General features: G+C 40.6%; 1 protein-coding gene across 7 annotated transcripts in view; it reads right to left on the reverse strand.

The window, feature by feature from the left end:
• Positions 1-14,385: 14,385 nt before the first annotated feature.
• Positions 14,386-21,716, reverse strand: part of ZC3H13 (zinc finger CCCH-type containing 13) — a 46,675-nt gene continuing 39,344 nt past the window's right edge. For 6 of the 7 annotated variants that reach the window (XM_085059698.1, XM_085059690.1, XM_085059680.1 and 3 more), the window contains 4 exons: positions 19,536-19,691; positions 18,729-18,929; positions 15,447-15,610; positions 14,386-14,869 (listed from right to left, as the gene is read on the reverse strand). In XM_085059698.1, coding sequence (XP_084915824.1) covers positions 14,699-14,869; positions 15,447-15,610; positions 18,729-18,929; positions 19,536-19,691 — 692 coding nt within the window. In that variant the 3' untranslated portion in view covers positions 14,386-14,698. The remainder of the gene's footprint in view (positions 14,870-15,446; positions 15,611-18,728; positions 18,930-19,535; positions 19,692-21,716) is intronic. The other variant, XM_085059669.1, reaches the window with a different exon arrangement.

Here is a 21,716-nt window from a genome sequence, read left to right on the forward strand (position 1 = left end):
TCTCCCTGTGTTTCCCTCATCATCCTTACAGGGGTCTCCACCTGTTTTCTAACCTCATGGCTGTTACATTCATCCTCCCAAAACTGAGATGTACCACAATTTAGAGGGGATTCATTCCAAAACCCATCCCTGGGAATGTGGGGCACTGCTGACTGATGGTTAATGGCAACAGCCACGTGGGTGAGAGCCAGAAGTAAATTGAAGGCCCCCTTGAAAACAGAAGAAACAGATGTTCAGAAGGCTCACACTCCTCATCATTAACTTCAGAATGTAAATGCCTGATAATTCCTCATTTTATTGCCCAGCCTCATGCTCAGTGTCAGGGGATCCTGCAGGGATGCTTCATACATCAGCTCTGAAGGTCACAGCAGTGGTGGGAAGATACTCAAACAGGAGAGGGGAAAGGGAGCAGGGGACCACTCTTGCAGCTGGAAACAAAAGAGTGTCCTGAGCAACTGAGAAAATAAAATATCAGGGTCTGACAGCAAAGAGGGATAGGGGGAGACCTGTCCTAGACAAACAGGACTACTGGAGTTGAAGATTATCCTTAGCTAGATTCCTGACCATGGTGTTCAGATTTTTATCAGTAAAATGACAAAGCATTTTTTCGCTTAGAAAGAACCTTGTGAAAGACAATTCCCTGAATCCAGCATGACTTTGTTGGGAGCTGGCTTAGTCATGGAAAACAAATGATTTTTCTCACTGTAGATGTTTACCACCTGATGAATAGAGTTTTAAGCCTATCTGCTCTATAATTTTCTAACTCTCGCATTTCTTTTTTCAGACATTTGTTCATACTCTTTTCACTTGCTTTTCTTTTCAGCTTTCCTTCCCTCTCTTCCTAAGCACTGTCACTCTTCAGACCCAGCTGATAGTGGTTGGGACCACAGATGTGGGGGTGAGCTGGGAGGGGATGAGGTTTTGCACTCTCTGACCTAGTCACTTAGACCTCCACACTGAAGCTCACATTCACCTGGGATCTAACTCCTTCAGGACAGAAAGAATCCTGCAAGAATAACATTCATAAGGAGATTTTACTGTGGACAGCACATGGGCAAGTTTGTGGTGCTGTGTCTAGAAGGTTCCTGCACTTAGTGCAGCAGCTCTGGTGGCCTCTGCTGCAGAAGGAGGGATTTGGTGTTGCTCATAGAAGAAGGTGCAATGGAAAGCAGGAGCCTAGAAGACGCAGGGCATGGAATGGGTCCCACAACCTACAGCGTGAAGGAGTGGCTTACGGGACCTTGATGCACAGCAGGGAGCACTGGACCTTGATGCACAGCAGGGAGCAGCACTGCTGAGAATATTAAAGCTGCATTTACAATGCAAAGGTTCAACTAGTGAGCTGTATTTCCATGCAAATGGATTTCTATGAATGCATGTATGGAAAAACAGCAGCATGGATGAGTGGAGCGGAGCTGAGGCAAGCAGGCGCATCCAGCATGAGCAATTTACTGTGTTAGTTGGGAGACCAGTGGAAACTCCTCTCATGTTCTCTTAATGTCTAGAGTTTTGCTTAATAAGCATAGAAAACATGCATATTTATTCTAACCTTTAGCAGAGCATATCAAGGATAGGTCAAATATATCTTTGAAGACAGCATGACCACAGTGGTATTCATCAGGGATCTCAGTAATACAGAGGCACCTCTGAGTTTTCCACTTAACAGACCTCTGTATATCATCATGGACACTTGTCCACACTTGAAATGTGGCCTTTTAATAACCATAAAGCAACTGGAAATAATAAATGAGAAGATGTCTGACTAGAGCGTTATTAATTATTTGTAACAAAAACATGAAGCCAGTGTGGTGTTGTACGTGTAAGATTAGCTCTGGTTACTACATTATAAGGTCAGCATGAAATGAGGGGTAGAAAAACATCTCTGGTTTGTGAACATGTACTGTAGACAGTAAGGAGTGAGTTATTGCAGCCCTCATCCTGATGTTTAAAAAAGCACAGGGGTATGTTATTCCAATCACTCACTTCCCATTTATGAATTGCAGCTCCTACTGACCAAACAGAAATCATGTGCACATTCACAGACTATTTTTGATTAGCAGCTAAGGCCCATTCCCAAAAAGAGCACAGGCACAGAGAGATTTTGCAGCTGTGACTACAGCCAGGATAACGTCTTGGCTGGGAGCAGAACTCCATTATCCTTGAGGAATAAAACATGCACAGCAATCAGGCAAGGGAGATGTCCAACGTACAGTTAATTTTGGTGAGGCATATTGATCATTTTGCAGTAGTAATGAAGTGAGGCAATATTTAGAGGTCTCCAAGGGTTTGCTAATCAAGAAGGTTTTGCCTTGGTGCTTCAATGTGATGCATTAGAGACAACATAGACAACATAGAGAAACCAGTCCACAGACCACTAAGCGATGATCCGTGCTATGACCACATTCCCTAAGTGCAAGGCACTTATTAATATTCAAGTGAGCCTAGCAAAAGACCATGAAAGAAACCTGTGAGATGTCAAAGGCTGGTCACAGAGGAGTCAGGCACACAAGGATTTCAGCTCGTCTGGACACGCCCAGGCTTTGCTGAGGGGGTGTGTGCAGTATATTAAACACGAAGCCCGTGGGAATTCAGCCAAGATAAAAACCCAAACATCAAAAATATGGGTATGCATGAGTGCATTTTTGTCAGATTGCCACTTGCATGTTATAAATTTTCTGCCTAGCCCTTTTGGAGATTGTTTCATACAAAACAAATGTAATCACAGGTTAAGTGTGATATTCAGATCATGGGGTGCATCATGGGATGCAGGCTCACACAGAGCCAACACCTCCGAGCTGGGTGTAAGGATGGAAGTTGGTCTCACGAGGGACAGGGACTGCTGGGGAAGTGACTCTAGTGACAGACCGATATCCTTCCTGAATTACTAACACCAGACATTCAAGGACAAATTATTCCTTTCCAACCTTCCTTTTTATGGAATCTTTCTCTTCTCCCAAAAGATATAACGTGTGTGTTAAAAGGGAGCTCAAGGCAGTAGGTAACTTCTCGTGCAGGGAATTATAATGCCTTCCAAAACAAATGTTTAATATTGAGTATGGGCACCTTGCTCCATGACTAAAACCTGAGCACTCACTGCTAAAGATACTGTGAAGCACAAGGGCAATCTGGTCACGCTGCCTTTTACTGTGGCATCAAATTGTATCAAGCAGAAGATTTATCCAGCTCATTAATATGAAGAGATTTTTGATCTTGTTTGTCTCTTTAGGATAAGCAGATGACATTAGAGTTTGCATCAGATTCTGCGTTCCTGATCAGCGGAACCTGCCTACTACAGATAAGTGTGACAAGTTTAATTTATGCCACAACAGAATAGACATGAAAAACACTGAATCTAAATAAGATTTTTGATAAAGCTTTCTTACCAGAAGAGGAAAGAGCGCAGTAATTCATATGCACACATACACTCAGTCATACATACAAAGCCACTGAATCTTATGACATTATTAATGGAGATGTTTGGCTTTGTTATTTTTAATGTCTAAAATATCTTTGTTGGATGGCTAACTTTAATGTCATATTGGCCTCAGATTTCCCCCTGAGGGAACTTGCAATCTGTGTTAACAATCCAATTCAACAGAGAGGCCCATTTAACACTCTTATTAGCTCAGTACAAAGATTAATTAAGCAATGATCTCTTTCAAACAGCTCCTCATCAGTGGTTAATAACATGTTTGTTAGTTAAATTCCTACGGCTAGATCTATGATGAAGAATGTTCTAGTGTGCTAGGTAACAGTTTTAGCAATTGTTAAAGGTTTTATTGTCAATGTAAATTGTACTTCAGGATTTGTAACAGGAGCAGTGTTCATAAATTGTTATCTGGGAAAAAAAAAGAAAAGGTAAATTTAACCATGTAGATAGAAAGTCAGTCATTTAACCAGTGGGGGTCTAAGATTCAATTAGAAGGAAGGCCATATTGAAGATAACTATATCTCTAAAATGGTCTTTGCAATATTCTTTACAATGCATTTTTAAACATGCCGAAGACTTCTGCTGGCTTTTTGAATGTTTTTGTTTACAATAGCTTTCTGTTGCCATCTAATAACCCCTCCATGACTTCTTTTCCAGCAAGCTTTTCTGCAGCTGCCAGCCCACAAACAGCAGCATATGCCAGCAGTGGAGGGGTGGAGCAGGCCAGTGGTGACAGCTAAGAAATAATTGGGATCAGGCTATGTATTGCTCTGTCCACCACTCATCCAGGTAAAAAGCTGTAGAAAATTTAATTTTGTAAGCATGGAAAGACACTTTCCCAGCTCTTGATCAGTGAATCACAAAGCTACCTTAGTCTTGAAAATGGAAGAGGAAAAAAAACCCAACAATTCAAATTAATTTAGGGTTACATTGATTTCTCCTCCCTCCCTTTATGGGACCATGTCAGCATTTATCAGATTAATGTCTCCAGATAAAATATTTCTTTTGTAGCTGCAGACCTTGTGCTTTTGTGCTGTGCTTAAAAACAGTGACGTTGTGTAAATCCTCCTAAAGATGCTGATTGCAAACATGTTTAGGATTCCTCTCCCACAGGCAGCCTGAGGTGTGACAGCCCCATGGGGCCATGGCCAACATGTTGGTGCTCCTCACTGGAGCTGTGCACAGCCAGGAGCAGCAAACTGAGCCCTAGCCCCTCCATGGCACCAAGACCACCACAGGGGCACCCAACAGGCTTTTAATAATGGCAGAAACTCCACTGCCTGTGTCCCATGGCCAGATCAGACAAATTACCCTCTGGAAACTGTCATAAATATATATATATGTGTATGTATTCCAGTAACAATCAGGGACAAAAGCCAAGAAAACTCCTGCTCTTTAACTAATATTCCCTTTCTGATACAGAAATCAATACTGCAGTGATTAGGTACTTTTAGAGCAACACAAAGTATTTCTAAGGAAAAAAATAACCCCACGTGATAAATCCTCCTCGGCTGTTCTCGGGTGAAGAGCTGAAAACCAATTTCTACGGTTCAGAAGCAAGCAGGGAAGGAAAACATCTTTCCAGATATTGGATTTATCACTTCAGTAGTACATCAATTTTATCATGTCATTCTCTTCACACTTCACATTGGTTTATACAGGTGAAAATTAGAGTTGAATCTCCCATACATAAATGTGATCTTTCCTTTCTATCCAGATGTGCATGGCTGAGCTGAGCCTGGAACTGATATATGCCTGTTGCCAGAAAAAAAAATCTGACTCTCAAATTCTCTATCCAGTTGCCTTATTTATTAACTACCCAATACATTTTGTTGTAGGCTCCAGCAATTTAAACAAAATCAGGCTGATTTATGCTTTTATGGTATTTGAGCAATATTAAATCACTTTTCCTAAAACAGTGCTGAAAAGGGACCCTAATTTGACTGTTTTCTTGTGGTTATGCAGCCCTCCCATGATGACATTTCAATGTAGATGGTGATGCAATTAATCCTATATTCCAGGAAAAGGCTCATGTGTCCATTCAAACCTGCGCAATCAACAGAACAGCTCTGTTTCTCACGAGTTTAGAAATGTTTTAAAAGCACTGTTTATGTTTTTCACTCTTTTTATTTTCCTTTTTTTTTTTTTTTTTTTTTAGCTTCAGAGCTGCTGAGATTCCATGCTTCCACTTGGGCCAGAGGATGCCATGATTCCATGATTTACACCAAGCTGTCACCAAGACAGCACTCCCATTTTTTTTGTGTAGTTATGAATGCAGCATTGGCTAGACCAAACAACAAGACACGATTGTGCATCACACACTGCCTGCACTTTGGACTCTACTGATGAATAGGCAAGGCCATCTTCATAATTTGTGCACTAAGAAAGAAAAAAAAGTGGGTTAGATTATAGCAATAAAAATGGAAATTAAAGGCATGAATACAGCAAGTAGATTGTGCTATCATTCCAGAGCAGACAGCAGAGAAGTCACAGTTGCCCATTTATGTTTTGACAGTTCATGCATCAGATGAGATTTTCAAAGAGGGGTACCACTGCTTGGGGAAAGTGGAGAACAGAGTAGTTGCTGCTAAGTGTGAATTTAACAGTGCATTTATTATTTGCACAACTTGCTTTTGGATAAGTTGTCAAAAAAAAGCCATTTCCCTAAAGAACAAAAAACCCCAGAAATTCAGGAAAAATGTCACAGTCAGGCATGTTATCTGTCAATTTATCTCTCTCTTACAATGGTCCTAACCAGACACCTCAAAGGGAAATTCAACAGCCATCACAGAGTCTCCTATTTTCTACCAGAGTTAGACAGGCTGACATAGCCTGCTCAGCAGCTCTTACAGTCTCCAGGAGATGAGCAGTTTAAGCCCACACATGACACCCTGAAAGATGCAAACATGCCCAGGACAGATCCCAAGCACAGGAATATGACTGAGTCTGAATGACTGTGTGATGGAACCTGGCTCATCCCAACATTGATTTTTCCCAACCAAATGCCCTGTGTGATTTGGCAGCTGGGTCAGGGACTTTTCCCAACAGGCAGCTATCCCATTTCAGGAGTTAGGAGAGCTTGCTCACACAGAAACAAACTGCTGGATACCAGGTGCTCACAGTGCCTGACAGCTTTCCCCACTGTGTAAAAACTCATGTAGTAGAAGCTGGTTTAGACACAGTCTTAGTTTACCTCCCAGAAACAGCTGTATATGCTCGCAGTATGCTTAAACCTTTTGATGATTTTGATAAGTTTTAGCTTCTACCAAGTCCTACAGCTTGAACTCTAAACTTTATTAGGCACTGTGAGGAAAACAAGAAATTCTGATTTATTGTTCAGTTCTACCACTCTTCAGTTTTACTGAATTTTGACTGAGCTCTGTCATAAGGAGCAGAGAAAGTATCCTCCATGCTCCTTTTTCTGGACCATTACTTCACATAATTTAATAATATCTACTCTTACTCCTTTCCTTTCTAAGGGCACAATCCCAGAATTTTAATATCTTTGATATAAAATCTTACGTGCCTTCCCCAAGTTCTCACCTGCTTTGCAGTAACCTTTCTTGCATTAGGAACCTACTCACAGTGCAGTTTCTACCTCTCCATACATTTTTTTTTTTCTGTGTATTCGTCTATTTTTGGCTTTACACACATCTTTCTACATCAGACTGAATTTTTCTGTGAACTATAGGTTTCCTTCTGGCACTGATATTGCAAACTTATGGCACTACAAGATACAGACATTGATTAAATTTTCTGCTTCAGTGATGTGTCAGTATGGTGGGTTGACCCTGGCTGGACACCAGGTGCCCACCAAAGCCACTCCCCTCAGCTGGACGGGTGAGAGAAAATATAATGAAAGGCTTGTGGGACAAGGTAAGGACAGAGATCACTCACCAATTACTGTCATGGGCAAAACAGACTCAAGTTGGGGAAATTTTATTTAATTTATTATCAGAGTAGAGTAATGAGAAATAAAGCCCAAGTCTTAGAAACCCTTCCCTGACTCTTCCCTTCTTCCTGGGCTGAACTTTACTCTTGAATTCTCTATCTTCCCCACCTCAGTGGCACTGATGAATGGGCAATGGGGGCTGTGGTCAGTTCGTCACATATTGTCTCTGCCACTTCTTCTTCCTTCTCGGAAGGACTCACACTCTTCTCCTGCGCCTATGGTGAGGTCCTCCTATGGAAGACAGTCCTCCATTAATTTCTCCATGAGAATTTCTTATGGGCTGCAGTTCTTCAAGAACTCTCCAGTGTGGGTCCCCACAGTGCCACAAGTCCTGATGGCAAACCTGTTCCACTGTGGGCTCCTTTCTGCACCGGACCACGGGTCCTGCCAGGAGCCTGCTCCATCAGGGACTTCACACAGGATCACAGCCTTCTTCAGGCATCCCTCTGCTGTTGTGTGGGCTCCTCCATGGCTGCATGTGGATCTCTGCTCCCCCATGGACCTCCATGGGCTGCAGGGGCACAGCTGCCTCACCATGGCTGCACCAGGGGCTGCAGGGGAATCTCTGCTCTGGTGCACCTCCTGTGCCTCCTTCTGCACTGACCTTGGTGTCTGCAGATTTGTTTCTCTCATGTATTCTCACTCCTCTTTTCCATTACAATGGCATGGATTTTTCCTCCCACTTCTTAACTCTGCTATCCCAGAGGCACTACTGCTGGGCTTAGCCTTGGCCAGATCTGTTCTAACAGAACCCATCCCTGTAGACCCCTGTGACCAAACCCATGTCATGCAAACCAAATAGAGTCAATTTGCACATCTTGATGCTTACTGGCAGAAGGACTTGAAATAAGCTAAATGAATGGGCCACATGGCAGCAAACACATCTCCTTGGGTTTTCCTCCAGTTGTAACTGTGATTGGCAAATTTTCTCATCTTGCTTCTCATTCAACTCCTTCCCAAATCACAAATGTACAGGGAGGTCACCCACCGTGAGCTGTTTGCGATGAGACGTGATCATTCAATCCTCTATTTTACCTTCTGTTTCCTAGATAATTTTAAATTCATGTCATTTCTTTATTCTTCATTCGCTACAGCTTAATTTTTTCCTACTAACCTTGTGCTAGATGTTTCAAAAATCCTCTGCAACCTCTTGCTAGTATATTTTCTGTGAGCATGCAAGGCACAGAGGCAGGAACGATCTCTAAGACAGAGCCAACTGTGGGTTTCGTGCTGGCACAAAGCAACTTCACAACTCAGAGAGAAAGTAAATCTTGTGTGCAAATATTCAGGTCCCAGTAGCCATCTTAAAAGTACATATGAGCAGCTTAGGCCCACCTGCTCTTTTGCTGACCTTCAGTTTTTTCTCCCCATTTCTCACTTTCTCAGTTTCTCAGAAGAGAGAATTCATGATTCTCATTTTCAGGGCTCCTTGTGTTGGCAGGTTGAATCCAGCTTCTGAAAGCATAGAGAAGCAGACCAGGGCAGACCAGGTGAGAATCTGCTGGTACTACAGAGAGTAGTAAAACCACTCCCTGCTGGAAACACCCAGCTGGGACTATGTTACAGCCACACAGCCTGTCTCCAGAGCTATTTCACCAGTGCTCCATGTGCTCAGTTAGCAGCACACCAAAATCCCTCTGCCTCCATCATTCTGATGAGTGAGCTCCTGGCTTCTAGGAGAGTGAAGCCATACTCCCAGGCTGACACCTACAACCTATGCTACTCAAATTGTGCCCCATTTCTGTTATTCCCTTGCTCAAGCACTTTCCATGCAGTGCCCCAAGCACTCCTCATACCCGTAATATGTTCAAAGAATGAATTGAATCATTAAGTCTATGAGAAAGAACATTTTTTATTCCACCCAAACCTGCAAGTTGTCTTAAAATCCTTATCCAAAACCCATTGCTTCAGTCTTCCCTTGGTTAGGAATTGCATGCTTGCAACCATCACAGCCTTTTTGTGTTTGAACATACACTTAAAATCTGGCAGCACATGGCTCTGTGCCACAGCAGTTTGTGATAACATGTCTTCTGACACTTCAGTCTTCATAGGCAATACCTCAACTTCATCACTAAGTAAAAAAGCAAGCCTGTGGTAGGTGTAACCCCAGCAGTGAATGCAAATACTAAGAAATATAGTTTTCCCAGAATACATTTATCTTCCCTCATTCATCAGTTGATGCCCACTGATAGGGCAGAGGCAATAACACTGGCTGCTCAGTACAAAAACAGTCTTCCATAAAACTCTAGGCATTTGGCCACTAAATACTATTTTAGCACTTGTCTCTCCCACATGATTGGTCTCCTTCATCGAGTTTGATGTGGCAAATTTTCAAATTTTCTGGAGGCTAGTTGTTGAAGAAACTCTTTGCATCTTGATGTTTGGTCACATTGCTTTACTTTAGGGTTTGGAGCTTTGTTTAGAGCTTTTTGTTATGAACAGTTCATTTGCCATTCTCAAGCTGTTTCCCAAAATTGTATCCAAAACTCGTTGGACACCCACACTGCCCACAATACCTTACTTTACAATGTGTGCACCGAGACCAAGCATTTAGTACCATCTCCTTGGGCCTCCCATTCACTTTAAAACAAAGATCGGTACAGTAAAACCAGCTGCTTTGTAAAAGGACCTTTTGAAAAACAGGCTTTGACTGCTACTGCAAAACAAGAGGTTCCTGAACTCTTTTTAGCCGGTAGCAAATGTTGGAATTGAGCACACAGGCTGTGTCCTGCCTCATAGAGGCAGAACAGCTCCAGCCAGCCTGTTCCCTGCTGAAGGGCATCCCTACAGCACGAAAGGGATAACACAACTGTGTCAAGGCCATTCAAACAAAAGCCTTAATTTAGCAAAATTGTTTAAACTCTGCTTTTTGAATACACTGTGCAGATGGCTGACTGTCAAAATCCCTATCAGGCTCCACTAGCTGAAGCAGGCACAGCCCTAAAATACTCTGGGATAATGAATGTGACACTGCCCCAAGATACAGGTCATAGTCCCACTTGTGTCTCGAGGCTCTAAAAATCTGCTCTGCCTGCGAATCCGTTCCGGCTGCAAGAGCTGGGCCCAGCATTTCACTGGGGTGAGAGCCTGATTCAGCCACCAGCACAGGCACAGCTCGTTGTTCTGCAGCGCTATGTGCCAGTGGCACCTCAGGGATGCTTAAAACTAATTTATCATCCAACTAAGCACAGCATGGGTTTAGCAGCAGAGAGGGCAGACATCTCTAATCTGGTTCAGGGACCACTTTAAAGTCGCTGCCACAGCTTAAAAGGAGAAACTGACTAGGGAGAGATGCTTCTCTGTGTTTTCAGACTTGAAGCCAGAGCACAAAAGGGCACCCAAGGTACAGGTTCAGCCCTGTCTGTGCCCCACTACTTGAAACATTACAGGCTCTTGTGTACTCTACTGAGGACTTGCAAAATGCGAAATGGACTAAAATTCTTCCATACACTCTTTTTCCACACGAAATCAAGCCAGGAGAGAAATAGAGACAACGGAAGAGATGCAAGAGGATAAAAGGGTTCGTGGACACCATCAGAGAAATTAAGATCAACACAGGAAAGGGGATGGGAGGTCCTAAAAGAAGGTCTGGAATTCAGACAAGTTTCATGCCTTTGTCTGAAATTGGGATATGGACAATTCTCGTTTTCTTAAAGCTATTGTTAACAATTTTCCTTTTCTTAAAGCTATTGTAAAATTATTTGATGACAGTTTTAATTTATATTCCCTGCAAACTAAACATTATTTTAAGTTAAAATAACGGAGACCTAAATACTCACACACAGGAACTTCACACTTACTGGGTTCTACCTGTACAGTAATTCCTGCCAGGTGATGGAAAATGCTTGAAAAAAGTCGCAGTGCTTCCCACAGGAACATGTGTTTTCTGCCAGTATTGTAACATACTTCTGTACTTGTAAGTGCTGCAAATTGAATTAAAACAAAGGTGTGTAAGAGGCAATTTAAGCACTGTTCTTTGTATAATCTCAGCAAATGATGGTGCAGGTCAGCACTGGCTTTCATGGGACATTATCACTTCAGGAGATACTCACAGTAGCCCATCTGACCTGCTTTATTTTGCTTTTCCTAGGGTAATGTGAAATATTCTTCTCCAAACTAAGTGCATATATACACCTTGACTGTTCTACAGGAAGAGCATTTAAGGCATAGTGTAATTAAATGCCATACCATTAATCTATTTTGTGTACTGTGGTCTTAGATAAGGCTGTTTCTAGCTATCAAACATTTTTATGTCTTTTAGAGACAGAGGTTAAAAAAGGCTTTAATGTAATTGGTAGCAATGATCTAATACTTTCAGCTTAAAGGCAGCATTATTGTAGCTATAAAACAGGTGAGAACACATTTAAATGCTGAATAGAATTGGTTTGTTAACTCTTGCTCAGGTACTACAGTGTTTAGACACATTATTTTTTTATAAGCGTATATAAAGTCACCAATGACATTACAAATAATAGTTAGCCAGCTAAAAATGTCCAGCAAGTGAAAAACGTAAAATTAAGTTTTGCCTGAGTCATGTAGTTTAACAAGTATAAAAAAAATGGCAGAGATTTCTCACGTCATTTATATTTGATGCAAGTACAACACACTGGTGTGTGGGCACTTAAAAAAATAGAAATAAAAATGGAAATAAAAACTCCCTCACGTCTTCTTTAATAACTCATTAAATGTAGAGTAAGAACATTTTACTGAACTTTTATGTACTAGGTGTTACAGAAAGCATTACAGTAAGGAATTTGTATTTGAACTGAATTGCTATTCATAGTTAGGCCTTCGCCTGAAGCCAATACAACTGTCAGCAATCACAAGAGATGTGAGACAGGCCTGCTGCTAGACAGCACACTCAATATCCCACCTCAATGTGCTGGTTCCAAGTGGAGAAAAAGGATAAGAAACTGATATAAACCAACTGTCAAAAAATTTAGTGGCTCATCACTCATTTTCAACCTGAATAAGAACAATGAAAGCGAGTTGCTCTGCAGCAAGCCAGCATCAAGGTATAGCTATGGATTTTTTTCCATCGCCTACGAGTGGAATTCAAAGCAACAGTTCAGGTTTAAAGCCAGGAAAAGTATAGAGGTAGATACAGAGACTTAGTCTGAGGTTTTAGAAGTCTTGGCTTCACATGGAGGACACTACAGACTGCCTAAAGATAACTTACTGGTATGAGCCAAAGATCCCACACCCGAAAACAATTCTTACAAAACTGAGCCCAGACATGACTAGTCCCCAACAGGCCACTGAAATCCTAACATCTAGCAAAAGGATGATTGGTCACTGCGCCCAGAGCTAACATCCAAAACCTCCTGAAACTCAGCAACTGTGAAATACCCTCAGGCTGCTGCATGGGATTGATCTGGCTTGATAATTAACAGAATGTAAAATACATCACAGAACATCCTGATTTGGAAGGGACCCACAGGAATCATCGAAGTCAAACCCCTAGCTCTGCAAAGGACACCCCAGGAATCACACCATGTGCCTGAAAGCCTTGTCCAAATGCTTCTTGAGCTCTGTCAGGCTTGGTGCTGTGACCACTTCTCTGGAGAGCCTTTGCCAGTGACCAACCACCCAGTGAGGGAAGAACCTTTTCTTGATATCCAACCTAAACCTCCCTTGACTCAGCTGCATGCTGCTTCCTCTGGTGCTGTCACTGGTCACCAGAGAGATCAGCGTCTGTCCCTCCTCTTCCCCAGGCTGAACAGAGCAAGTGACCTCAGGTGCACCTCATACAGCTTCCCCTCAAGGCTCTTCACCACCTTCAGAGCCCTTCTTCAGACACTCTCCAGGTGGCTTAATGTGTTTTTTTATTTTGTGATGCCCAAAACTGCACACAGGACTCAAGATGAGGCTGCCCCAGTGCAGAGCAGGGTGGGACAATCTCCTCCCTTTCCTGGCTGGTGATGCTGTGCCTGATGCACCCCAGGGCATTGCTGACTCATGTTCAACTTTCCCTCAACCAGGACCCCCAGGTCTCTTTCCACCGGTGCTGCTTTTCAGCGTCTCATTACCCAGTCTGTAAAAACATCCAGGGTTTTTACCCCACTGCAGGTGCTGAATCCTGCACTTTCCCTTGTTAAACTTCGTACTGTTGGTGATTGCCCAGATTTCTGATTTGTCATGATCTTTCTGCAGCGCCTCCCTGCCTTCCATGGAATCAGGAATTCCTCCCAATTTATTATCACTGGCAAACTCACTTAGTACTGCTTTGAGTCCAAGCCCTTATTGAAGATGTTGAACAGCACAGGGCCTAAAAGGGAGCCCTGTGGAAGCCTACCAGTGACAGGTCACCAGTCTGATGTCACCCCATTCACTGTAACACTGTGTACCTGAGCCATGACACAGCTGCTCACACATTGCATGGTGGGTTTATCCAGCTGTGTGCTGGACATTTTGTCCAGAAGGATATCTGAGAGACAGTATCAAAAGCTTTACTGAAATCCAAAAAGACTACATAACTGGCTTCCCTTGATCAACCAGGTGGGTTACCCTGTTGTAAAAGGAAATCAGGTTTGATAAGCAGGCTCCCACATAAAGCCCTGATGGCTGTGACCAACGACTGCATTGTCCTTCAAGTGTTTTTCAATATGCCCCAGTTAGTCCTTTTTGTAAGCAGTCAGCATTTCCAAAATGCACTTAGTTTCATAAATAGGCACCTAAAACTGATCACAAATCACTTATTGAAGTTTTTATTTGGTTGTTTGTTCTTTTTCTTTTTTAACTTTCATTATCAAGAAAGGGAGCCTTAACTGACTAGACTAGGTTTGTGCGTCCAGAAATTACATTAAAGGAAACGTATGTTCAAGATGGTAAACAGCTAGAGTTTGGTCCAAATCCACACCAGAGGCTACTATGATGAGAAAGGGATTTGGAAAAAAGGAGGCTGACAGACTCCCAGCTATTTAACTAATTCCAGATGTGAACTGAGGGACCAAGGTGGTAGTAGAAATACCCATTCATATTAAGGAAAAAGATACACAGACAATTTTCCTCAGTTTAATATCAGTTGATTTTATAAACTGCTAAACCAAGACATCTTCACATTATTACACTTGATGCACCATAAAACAGGTTTATGTTACAGTGTAAGGTTCAATATTACAAAAGTTGCAGAGACCTTCACACAGAAGTCTTTACTTTTTACTTCTATTCACATCTAAACCCAATATTCTTAACTGTATACAAATGGAGTATTTCCTTCCATCTTCTACAGACGCTTTCCAACCAACCAGTTCTAAAAAGCAACACCAACACTGGTAGTGAGAAATCAACTAGGAAGTGCCATGGCAGCCATTTTCTCAAGTCACACACACTTCCTGCTGGAGAGCTGGCTGTGGAATTTTGCTGTCCTCTGTCTTTTCCTGCCCAGGAACTTGGCACACAGTCTTTCGTTTGAATAACCGTAGACTCAACCGTAACAAGTCACTGTCCATTGCTGCAGAATTTGTGTAAGTCTGTTTTGTTGCACCCTGTTGAAATTAGAAATAAAATTTAAAAAAAGAAAGAACTGAAAACAATGTCTTAACATGCAAGATGGGGAAACTAAACTCAAGTACTCTCATTAATTAGAGGTTTAATCATACTAATCACACCACTAGAAAAGACTGATTAATGTTTTTTCTACTAGCATACAAGATCATAAAACCTAAAAGCAGAAGTTTTAATTTTAACTTGGATTCTTACAATTCTTATAAAAGTACATGGAATCTTAAGCAGAAGAGCTATTCAACAATTACTTTTGAAATTGCATTTTACCTGATTATTTTTATTACGCATTCTCTAAATATAGAAAGCGTATCTCCGGAATTTAAACCCCAAAATGATAAGCAACAGGACTTAGCTCTAGTCTCAAACTTAAATTAATGCCTCCTTCTACATAAAAAATAAACACCCTACAACCTCTGTAAATAAAAGCCTGTTTATTATCTAAAGGACTAGACCTGCTTCAGAACAACAAACACAAGAATTACCTCCCAAGAGAAATGCTCTGCTTAGGGGAATCTGTGTTTCCCCACTTTGACCAAACACTGTAAGCAGACCACTTGCCTTTTCATTCTTCATGAGCTGCTTACGAATGGCAGAATCCCTGCGAAAGCACAGTGCCTTGCAGCAAGGACCCAGATTGCTGAGAAGACCTGCTCTCTCTTCTTTTCGCCGGAGTGCAGCCATGTTCAGTGCTCCCAGTTCATGTTCAAAGAGGTTTTCTGCATCTAGAAAGAATTGAGAATTGCAGAGATCAATATATACATGGTATTTTTGAAGAGCAACACACAGTAATATGAACTTTCTTCAAGTTTTACTATTTGTATTTCTGCCTTCTAAACAATATTAAGGTTTGGGAAAAAAATAGAATATTTGAGTTTATAAAATAATATTAATAAATCCTTCACCATTTGAAGGGAAGGATGGATACCCTTGTATTTAGTTTCAGCATTGGAAAGCAATATTGAGACAGCAATCACTGGAAAGCCTAAAAATCAAGTGACAGCTTTGGAAAGAAGACGGGCTGTGATTTATGGTCAGATGTGTGACAGACAAAAGGTGTTTGTTTACCACCTGCATTAATCATAAAGTAGCCTAAGTTTCACTTCTTTGCAAGACATTAGATATCTGTGCCAGTGTCAACGCTGTTTTTGTATGGCTAAGCAGAAGTGAAATACCACTATCTAGAATAACTCATTTGTGGTGGATGAACGTGGAGAACAAGTCAGCAGAGGCCAACTGATTACCACTTCCTACCAGCTCTCCTAAAGCATTTGTTAACAGTACTCAAGGTGACAGGACCAGTCCTTCAATACATTTACCAGAAGAAACAGAGTGTGGAAAGAACACTTTGAGAAAAGATGGATCCTGTGGTGAATCTTGTTCTGCGACAAGTCTGCTTCTATGAAATGCAAAGACAAAAAGAGCACACAGGGAGGGACCACAGCTTATTGACTAATACCCCTTCTACAATAAATAGAAGATTATAATGTAAAAGAAAAAAAGCTGGAAAGGTATGTAGCTGAGTACAATCCAGCCGCCTTTATATAGTAAAGCTGGGTGTTCAGCAGAGGAATATTAACACCTCAGTCGAGATACCAAGAACCCTGGAGAAATACAGCATCTAAAAGCAAAGACTGCTACAGCAGTTTGGCAGCATGAACACAGAAGAGGACAAAGATGCATTTTTTTAAACCACTCAGAACTTGGATGAAGCTCAGTTGTTTTTAAACAAGGTGAAATGAAACAAAGAAGTTTCATGAAATGAAGGGCAGGTTAAAAAGAACTGCACTGGAGTCAAAGATAACCTCAATAGACAATCAAGAAATGGAAATAAGTGACAAGACACAAAAAGGCCACTTCAAAGGTAACATGGACAGCTTGCAGAGTCTTCTCAGGTGCCAGATGCTTGCTGAGCATATTTGGCGAGTAAGCATGTCCATATCCTTAGAGGAACAATTGCATATAAGAGGGCAAGTCAGCTACCAACCTCAATTCCACCACGTACTACAGATTTTTGTTTCCAAAGAAAAGATAATTAAAATGCCCACCCAGGCGTGTATCATTTCCTTTCTTTCCGCATTTAAGAGTATTTTCAGAAATTTCTCGATTTATTCATCAACAAGAACAAAGACAGGAATACCAGACTCAGGAATAAGACAGGGAGACAAATTATACCACCATGGAGTCCAAAGTGAAAATGCTACTTTTTCACTGTTGTTACACACACTGAACACATCTAGCTCAGATTAATTCCGTTTTCAGGGCACCACATTTGTGCCTTTCTTCAGAATACATGTGCTGTGGCTGTGTAATCTCTCTACAGAGAACATTCACCTGGCAGATTGCAGAGGAAGTGCATACACTTGAAAGCCCACAGGCAGCGTAGCAACTCTGATGTGTAAGAGACTGCATACACCAAAGGGAAATGAAGAGAGGCACTTCAAATCCCCCCTTCTCTCCAGAGCAAAGTTCTGCTGAATCTAAGTATATTTAAGACAGTCCAGAGGCAGTGCTGGAGAGCCTCCTATTATCACTAAGGACTTTATTTCTAGGGAAGGATGCAAGGATTGCTGAGATAATTTCAGGTATAATTTTAAACAGCCAGGTGGAGTTATCCTGCAGTGCAGTTGCTGTTGCAAGGAATCCCTGGTAAGAATTGTTGAAGTATAATAGCAAAATTAAAGCCTACAAGGAGAGACATATTATTTCATATCTTTACTGTACCAGTTTGTATACTCAGGAAGACTCAATATTTTATTTGATTTGGGAAAAAAGTTCCTACTAGGAGCAGTAGTGACAGCTCACTATTAATACAGTTATACAATTTAAATGGCTCAAGCAAACAGTGACATTGACGGAGATTAGCACAGCTAGAGAAGTTTTGGTTTTTTTCCCCACTTATCTGAGACAGTGGATAACTGCATAAAGAACAATGTAAAGAACGCAAAGATATTGTTTCAAATTAAGCACTAGAATTTACAGAATTAAAAAAAACCATGATCTCCACAGATACTATTATTTATAAGCCATAATTTTCTAACATTTAGATCTTGCAATAATTTGTTATAGTTATCTTCTAGTCATCTTCTAGAAAAAGCAAATATTTCATAGTCCTAAAAGAACCATTCTACCATGCAAGTTGTTGCAAGTAGCTCAACTGGTTCCTGGGATGTGAAAGAGAAAAACCAGTATTCTTTCTCATGAAAAAGCCCTGCTTACACCCAGAACTGTAGTAAACAGCACAGGTACAATTAATGCCCATCGCATTTATCATGCCTGTCTTGTGTCTTTGGACACTTTGTCCAAATTCCAAACCTGTAAATTACTGAATTTCCCACTTTTGTTAGAGGAATAATATACCTCTAATGATAATAATAATATACCTCTAGGAATTAGTGCCTTCATTCTGATCCAAAACGCTTATGCATGAATTCTAGAAAGGATCCTCAGAATGAAAATAAGAGGACATGCAGTGGACATTCAGAGAAAATAAATCTGATTTTTTTCTTGTAATATTACTAGTAGTTCACTGGAAAAGATATTTAGCTCTCTAAAAAACTGCTGACACACTTTAGGCTAGGAAAGCATGAATGATTTCACAAAAATTTTTCACACTAAGATATAAACAATTTTGTTTTGTTTATTAGTCTAGATGTCCACACCATTGTTGGAACTAAAACACTAATCTGACTAACATGCTGCTGTATTACCTTTCTGTAATTTTCACACAATACTCATTATACACTTTCTATGGTCTTTGAAACCTAAAATAATGAACTAATGCACATTTCACAAGGACTTTCCACAATGCACAGAAGACAGCTTAATCCCTGCAGAAATTACCTTTAGGTTTTTCTAACACTCTCTGGCAAGTCTCTTTGATTTTGGTGAAGAGCTCTGGTCCTGCCAATCGCTTGGAAATGCCAACTCTCAACATAACAGCACCTGGTGTGAATTTCAAGAGTGCAGCCCCAGGCTCACGTGGTTCTTTTGGCTGCTTTGGCATAAGACTGGACCAGTCTACATCTATAACATCCACTGGATCTGCAAAAACATTGACAGAGAATGAGTTATCACATCATCACCCCTTACCACAGTTGATTAAGTTCACATGCTGTGCACATGGCTGTCTCCTAAACGCAATATATATGTTAGGTGAACATGGCTCTGCAGTCCTCTTGGACCCTTGAGGTAACAATGTCAAAACTCACTTGGATGGACAGAAAATAGAAAAAAATACAAAAATAAATAGAAATACAAAGCTATATGGATTAAAAAACCCCAACCCATGCCTAATATTCTGCTTCATTTTTATTGCAACCTCTCTGTGAATGGCTGCTCAGACCCTGCTTAGCCAGCAGGTTTGGACATATTACTTATGCATTCACAAAAGTCATAGTACAACTGAACATGACAGATTCAAATTGAATGCTTAGAAAACTAGTTCACACAGCCCAGATGACCCAACAGAACTTAGAACAATTAGACCATTCCATCCTTCCCAATGCACTCAGAAAGCATTCATGCACAGACAGAATCTGCTTATAGACTGCACTCCTAATTCAGAAACACTGTCAACATCACAACAGCATTATATGGACACTGATCTAATCTTTATATTCAAATAATCACAAAGGAGGGTTGATATACTTTTACCAGGCATCTTCTCATCCTCCTGTTGATCCTCACGTTTTTCAGCATCACCTGCCAGAATTTCATCCAGTTCATCATCACTGATTGGCTCGTACTCTCCAGCACCAGACCCCAGTGACTGCACATCATTAGTCTTTGTTTCATCCTCTCCTCCTACAGAGACAGATACATGCTGTAGCTTTAAAGCAATCATATTTGTTTTCTAAACATGCTCTACACTGCCCAAAGACAAAAAGGTTAAGCAACCTACACTGTTAGCTTTTAGGAACAAGTATATTCAATATAAAAAGTGGTTATTAACCCACAGAAAAAGCAAAGTTACTCCTCCTATACACAATGTGGCAGTTTGAATTTTACATACACTGGTCATTTTTTTGGTGCAGTATTAGTCAAATGGCTCAGAGAAGGTAATTTTCTGATTATCTAATATATCTGACATGTAGTTTATAATAATAGTTTCTAAAACTCTAAGTTAGTGCCACAGTCTTTCAGAGGCTTTAGCACATTAATTTAAAATCAGGCTTCAGTCCAAAGGTCCTAAAATAAGTAACAGAACTCCAAAATTCAAAAAGGTAAGAGGTATCCTGAATGAAACAATTATGTACAGAATTTTAGACTCTTTGTGGCAATCAGAAGAAGAGCTCTTAGAAAGCCATACCAAACTTATTTTAGTTGTTACCTCTTACCCATCCTGTATCTGCATATACAAGTACCTGTGCTGTATGTGGAAACATGTTCATTAGGACCTGTGAACTCTCAAGACACTCAAACATCGAATTCTGCAGCTCACAAAAGGAACATCTGAAGGCATCCTCTCACCTCCAAGACTGAAAGATCTGACTCAAGCATTTAAAAATCCTATTGTTCTAAACTCAGGCTTTCTTATGGCTCTCCAACATGGGTACTAGCAGTAAGCTGAGCCACACAAACTGGACAGAATTTGCAGAGATCCACCTATGTGGATGACTACTCTGATATCTTCCAGCTCCCTGAGCCAGAAGTGAAACTGCTTCCATTTTAAGCTTCCCCCCTATTCTTTGGGTTTTTGGGCTTTTTTCAGCCTGCCTTTTTGGGGGAAGAAAGACATAGTCACCTCAACTAACCTAAAAATCAGCAAGGAAAAAGCAAGTAAAAAACATGCCAGCAGAGCATAAACAAACTACTCAGACCATCTGGCAATGCACTGGAGGAAGGATATAGCATCTTAGGCATGTTTAAGCCCCCTCCTAAAGCCAACATATTAAGGTTCAAAACATTAAGATAATTTAATGATATCCTGATACATTTTGTTAGACAATATACTACAGTAATTTGCCCAAGTAAATACCAGATACTTCCCTAACATCATCAGATTTAGAAATTTTATTTAGTTTTCTAACAAGTTTTTTGTTTTTAAAAAAGAGAATAAGGTGATCTGCACTAGATTTCATTTTGTGTCTTACATACAGTGAATATTTAAAGTTGGAAGATCCATCTTCTGTATCCACACTGATCAACCAGATATGCTAGTTTACCAGTACTACATGCAATTGGACCATCCAACTGGGCCCATTAAAAATCTACTGTATTAAGAAATTTAAAATAGTAATTCATAGTTCTCAATCCATAATTACAAAAATACTTCAAATTTTCAATTTCAAGTCAAAGTTTGATAGTGTCTAGACTATAAACCTATCATTACTTTTATCACTCTTTAGCAGAAATGCACTTTTATATTAATTCTGCATTAAAAACTCAACACACTCATCAGCTGAATTGAGCAAGGTAAACAGAAGTTACAAATTAATGAAAAACAATGAAATGCACTAAACCTTAGAAAAGCACAAACATGCTATATATAGTATGCTTTAAAATGGAATGCCATCATCTAAAAATATTTTAAAATCCTAAATATACCATAACTCCCTACAGATGATAGTCTGCAGAAAATTTAGAACACAATCTTTGAAAAACAGACAAAAGAATACACATTAAAACAAGTGTGCTGAAAGGCTAGACCTAAGAACATATTTAACATCCACAGCCTGTTTGGTTACAGGTGCCCTCTTGGAAACAGGTAATGCACCCAATAATGGCCTCTCATTATCTCTTTTCTGAAGTTACCACATTGTACCTTCAGATTTATTGCACCGTGTGCTTCCTCTAGTTTAAAAATAATTAATTCTGTCTATTGTAGCA

This window comes from Lichenostomus cassidix, chromosome 1, assembly GCF_008360975.1.
Source record: "Lichenostomus cassidix isolate B80296 chromosome 1, HeHo_3.0, whole genome shotgun sequence".
Taxonomy (NCBI): Eukaryota; Metazoa; Chordata; class Aves; order Passeriformes; family Meliphagidae; genus Lichenostomus; species Lichenostomus cassidix.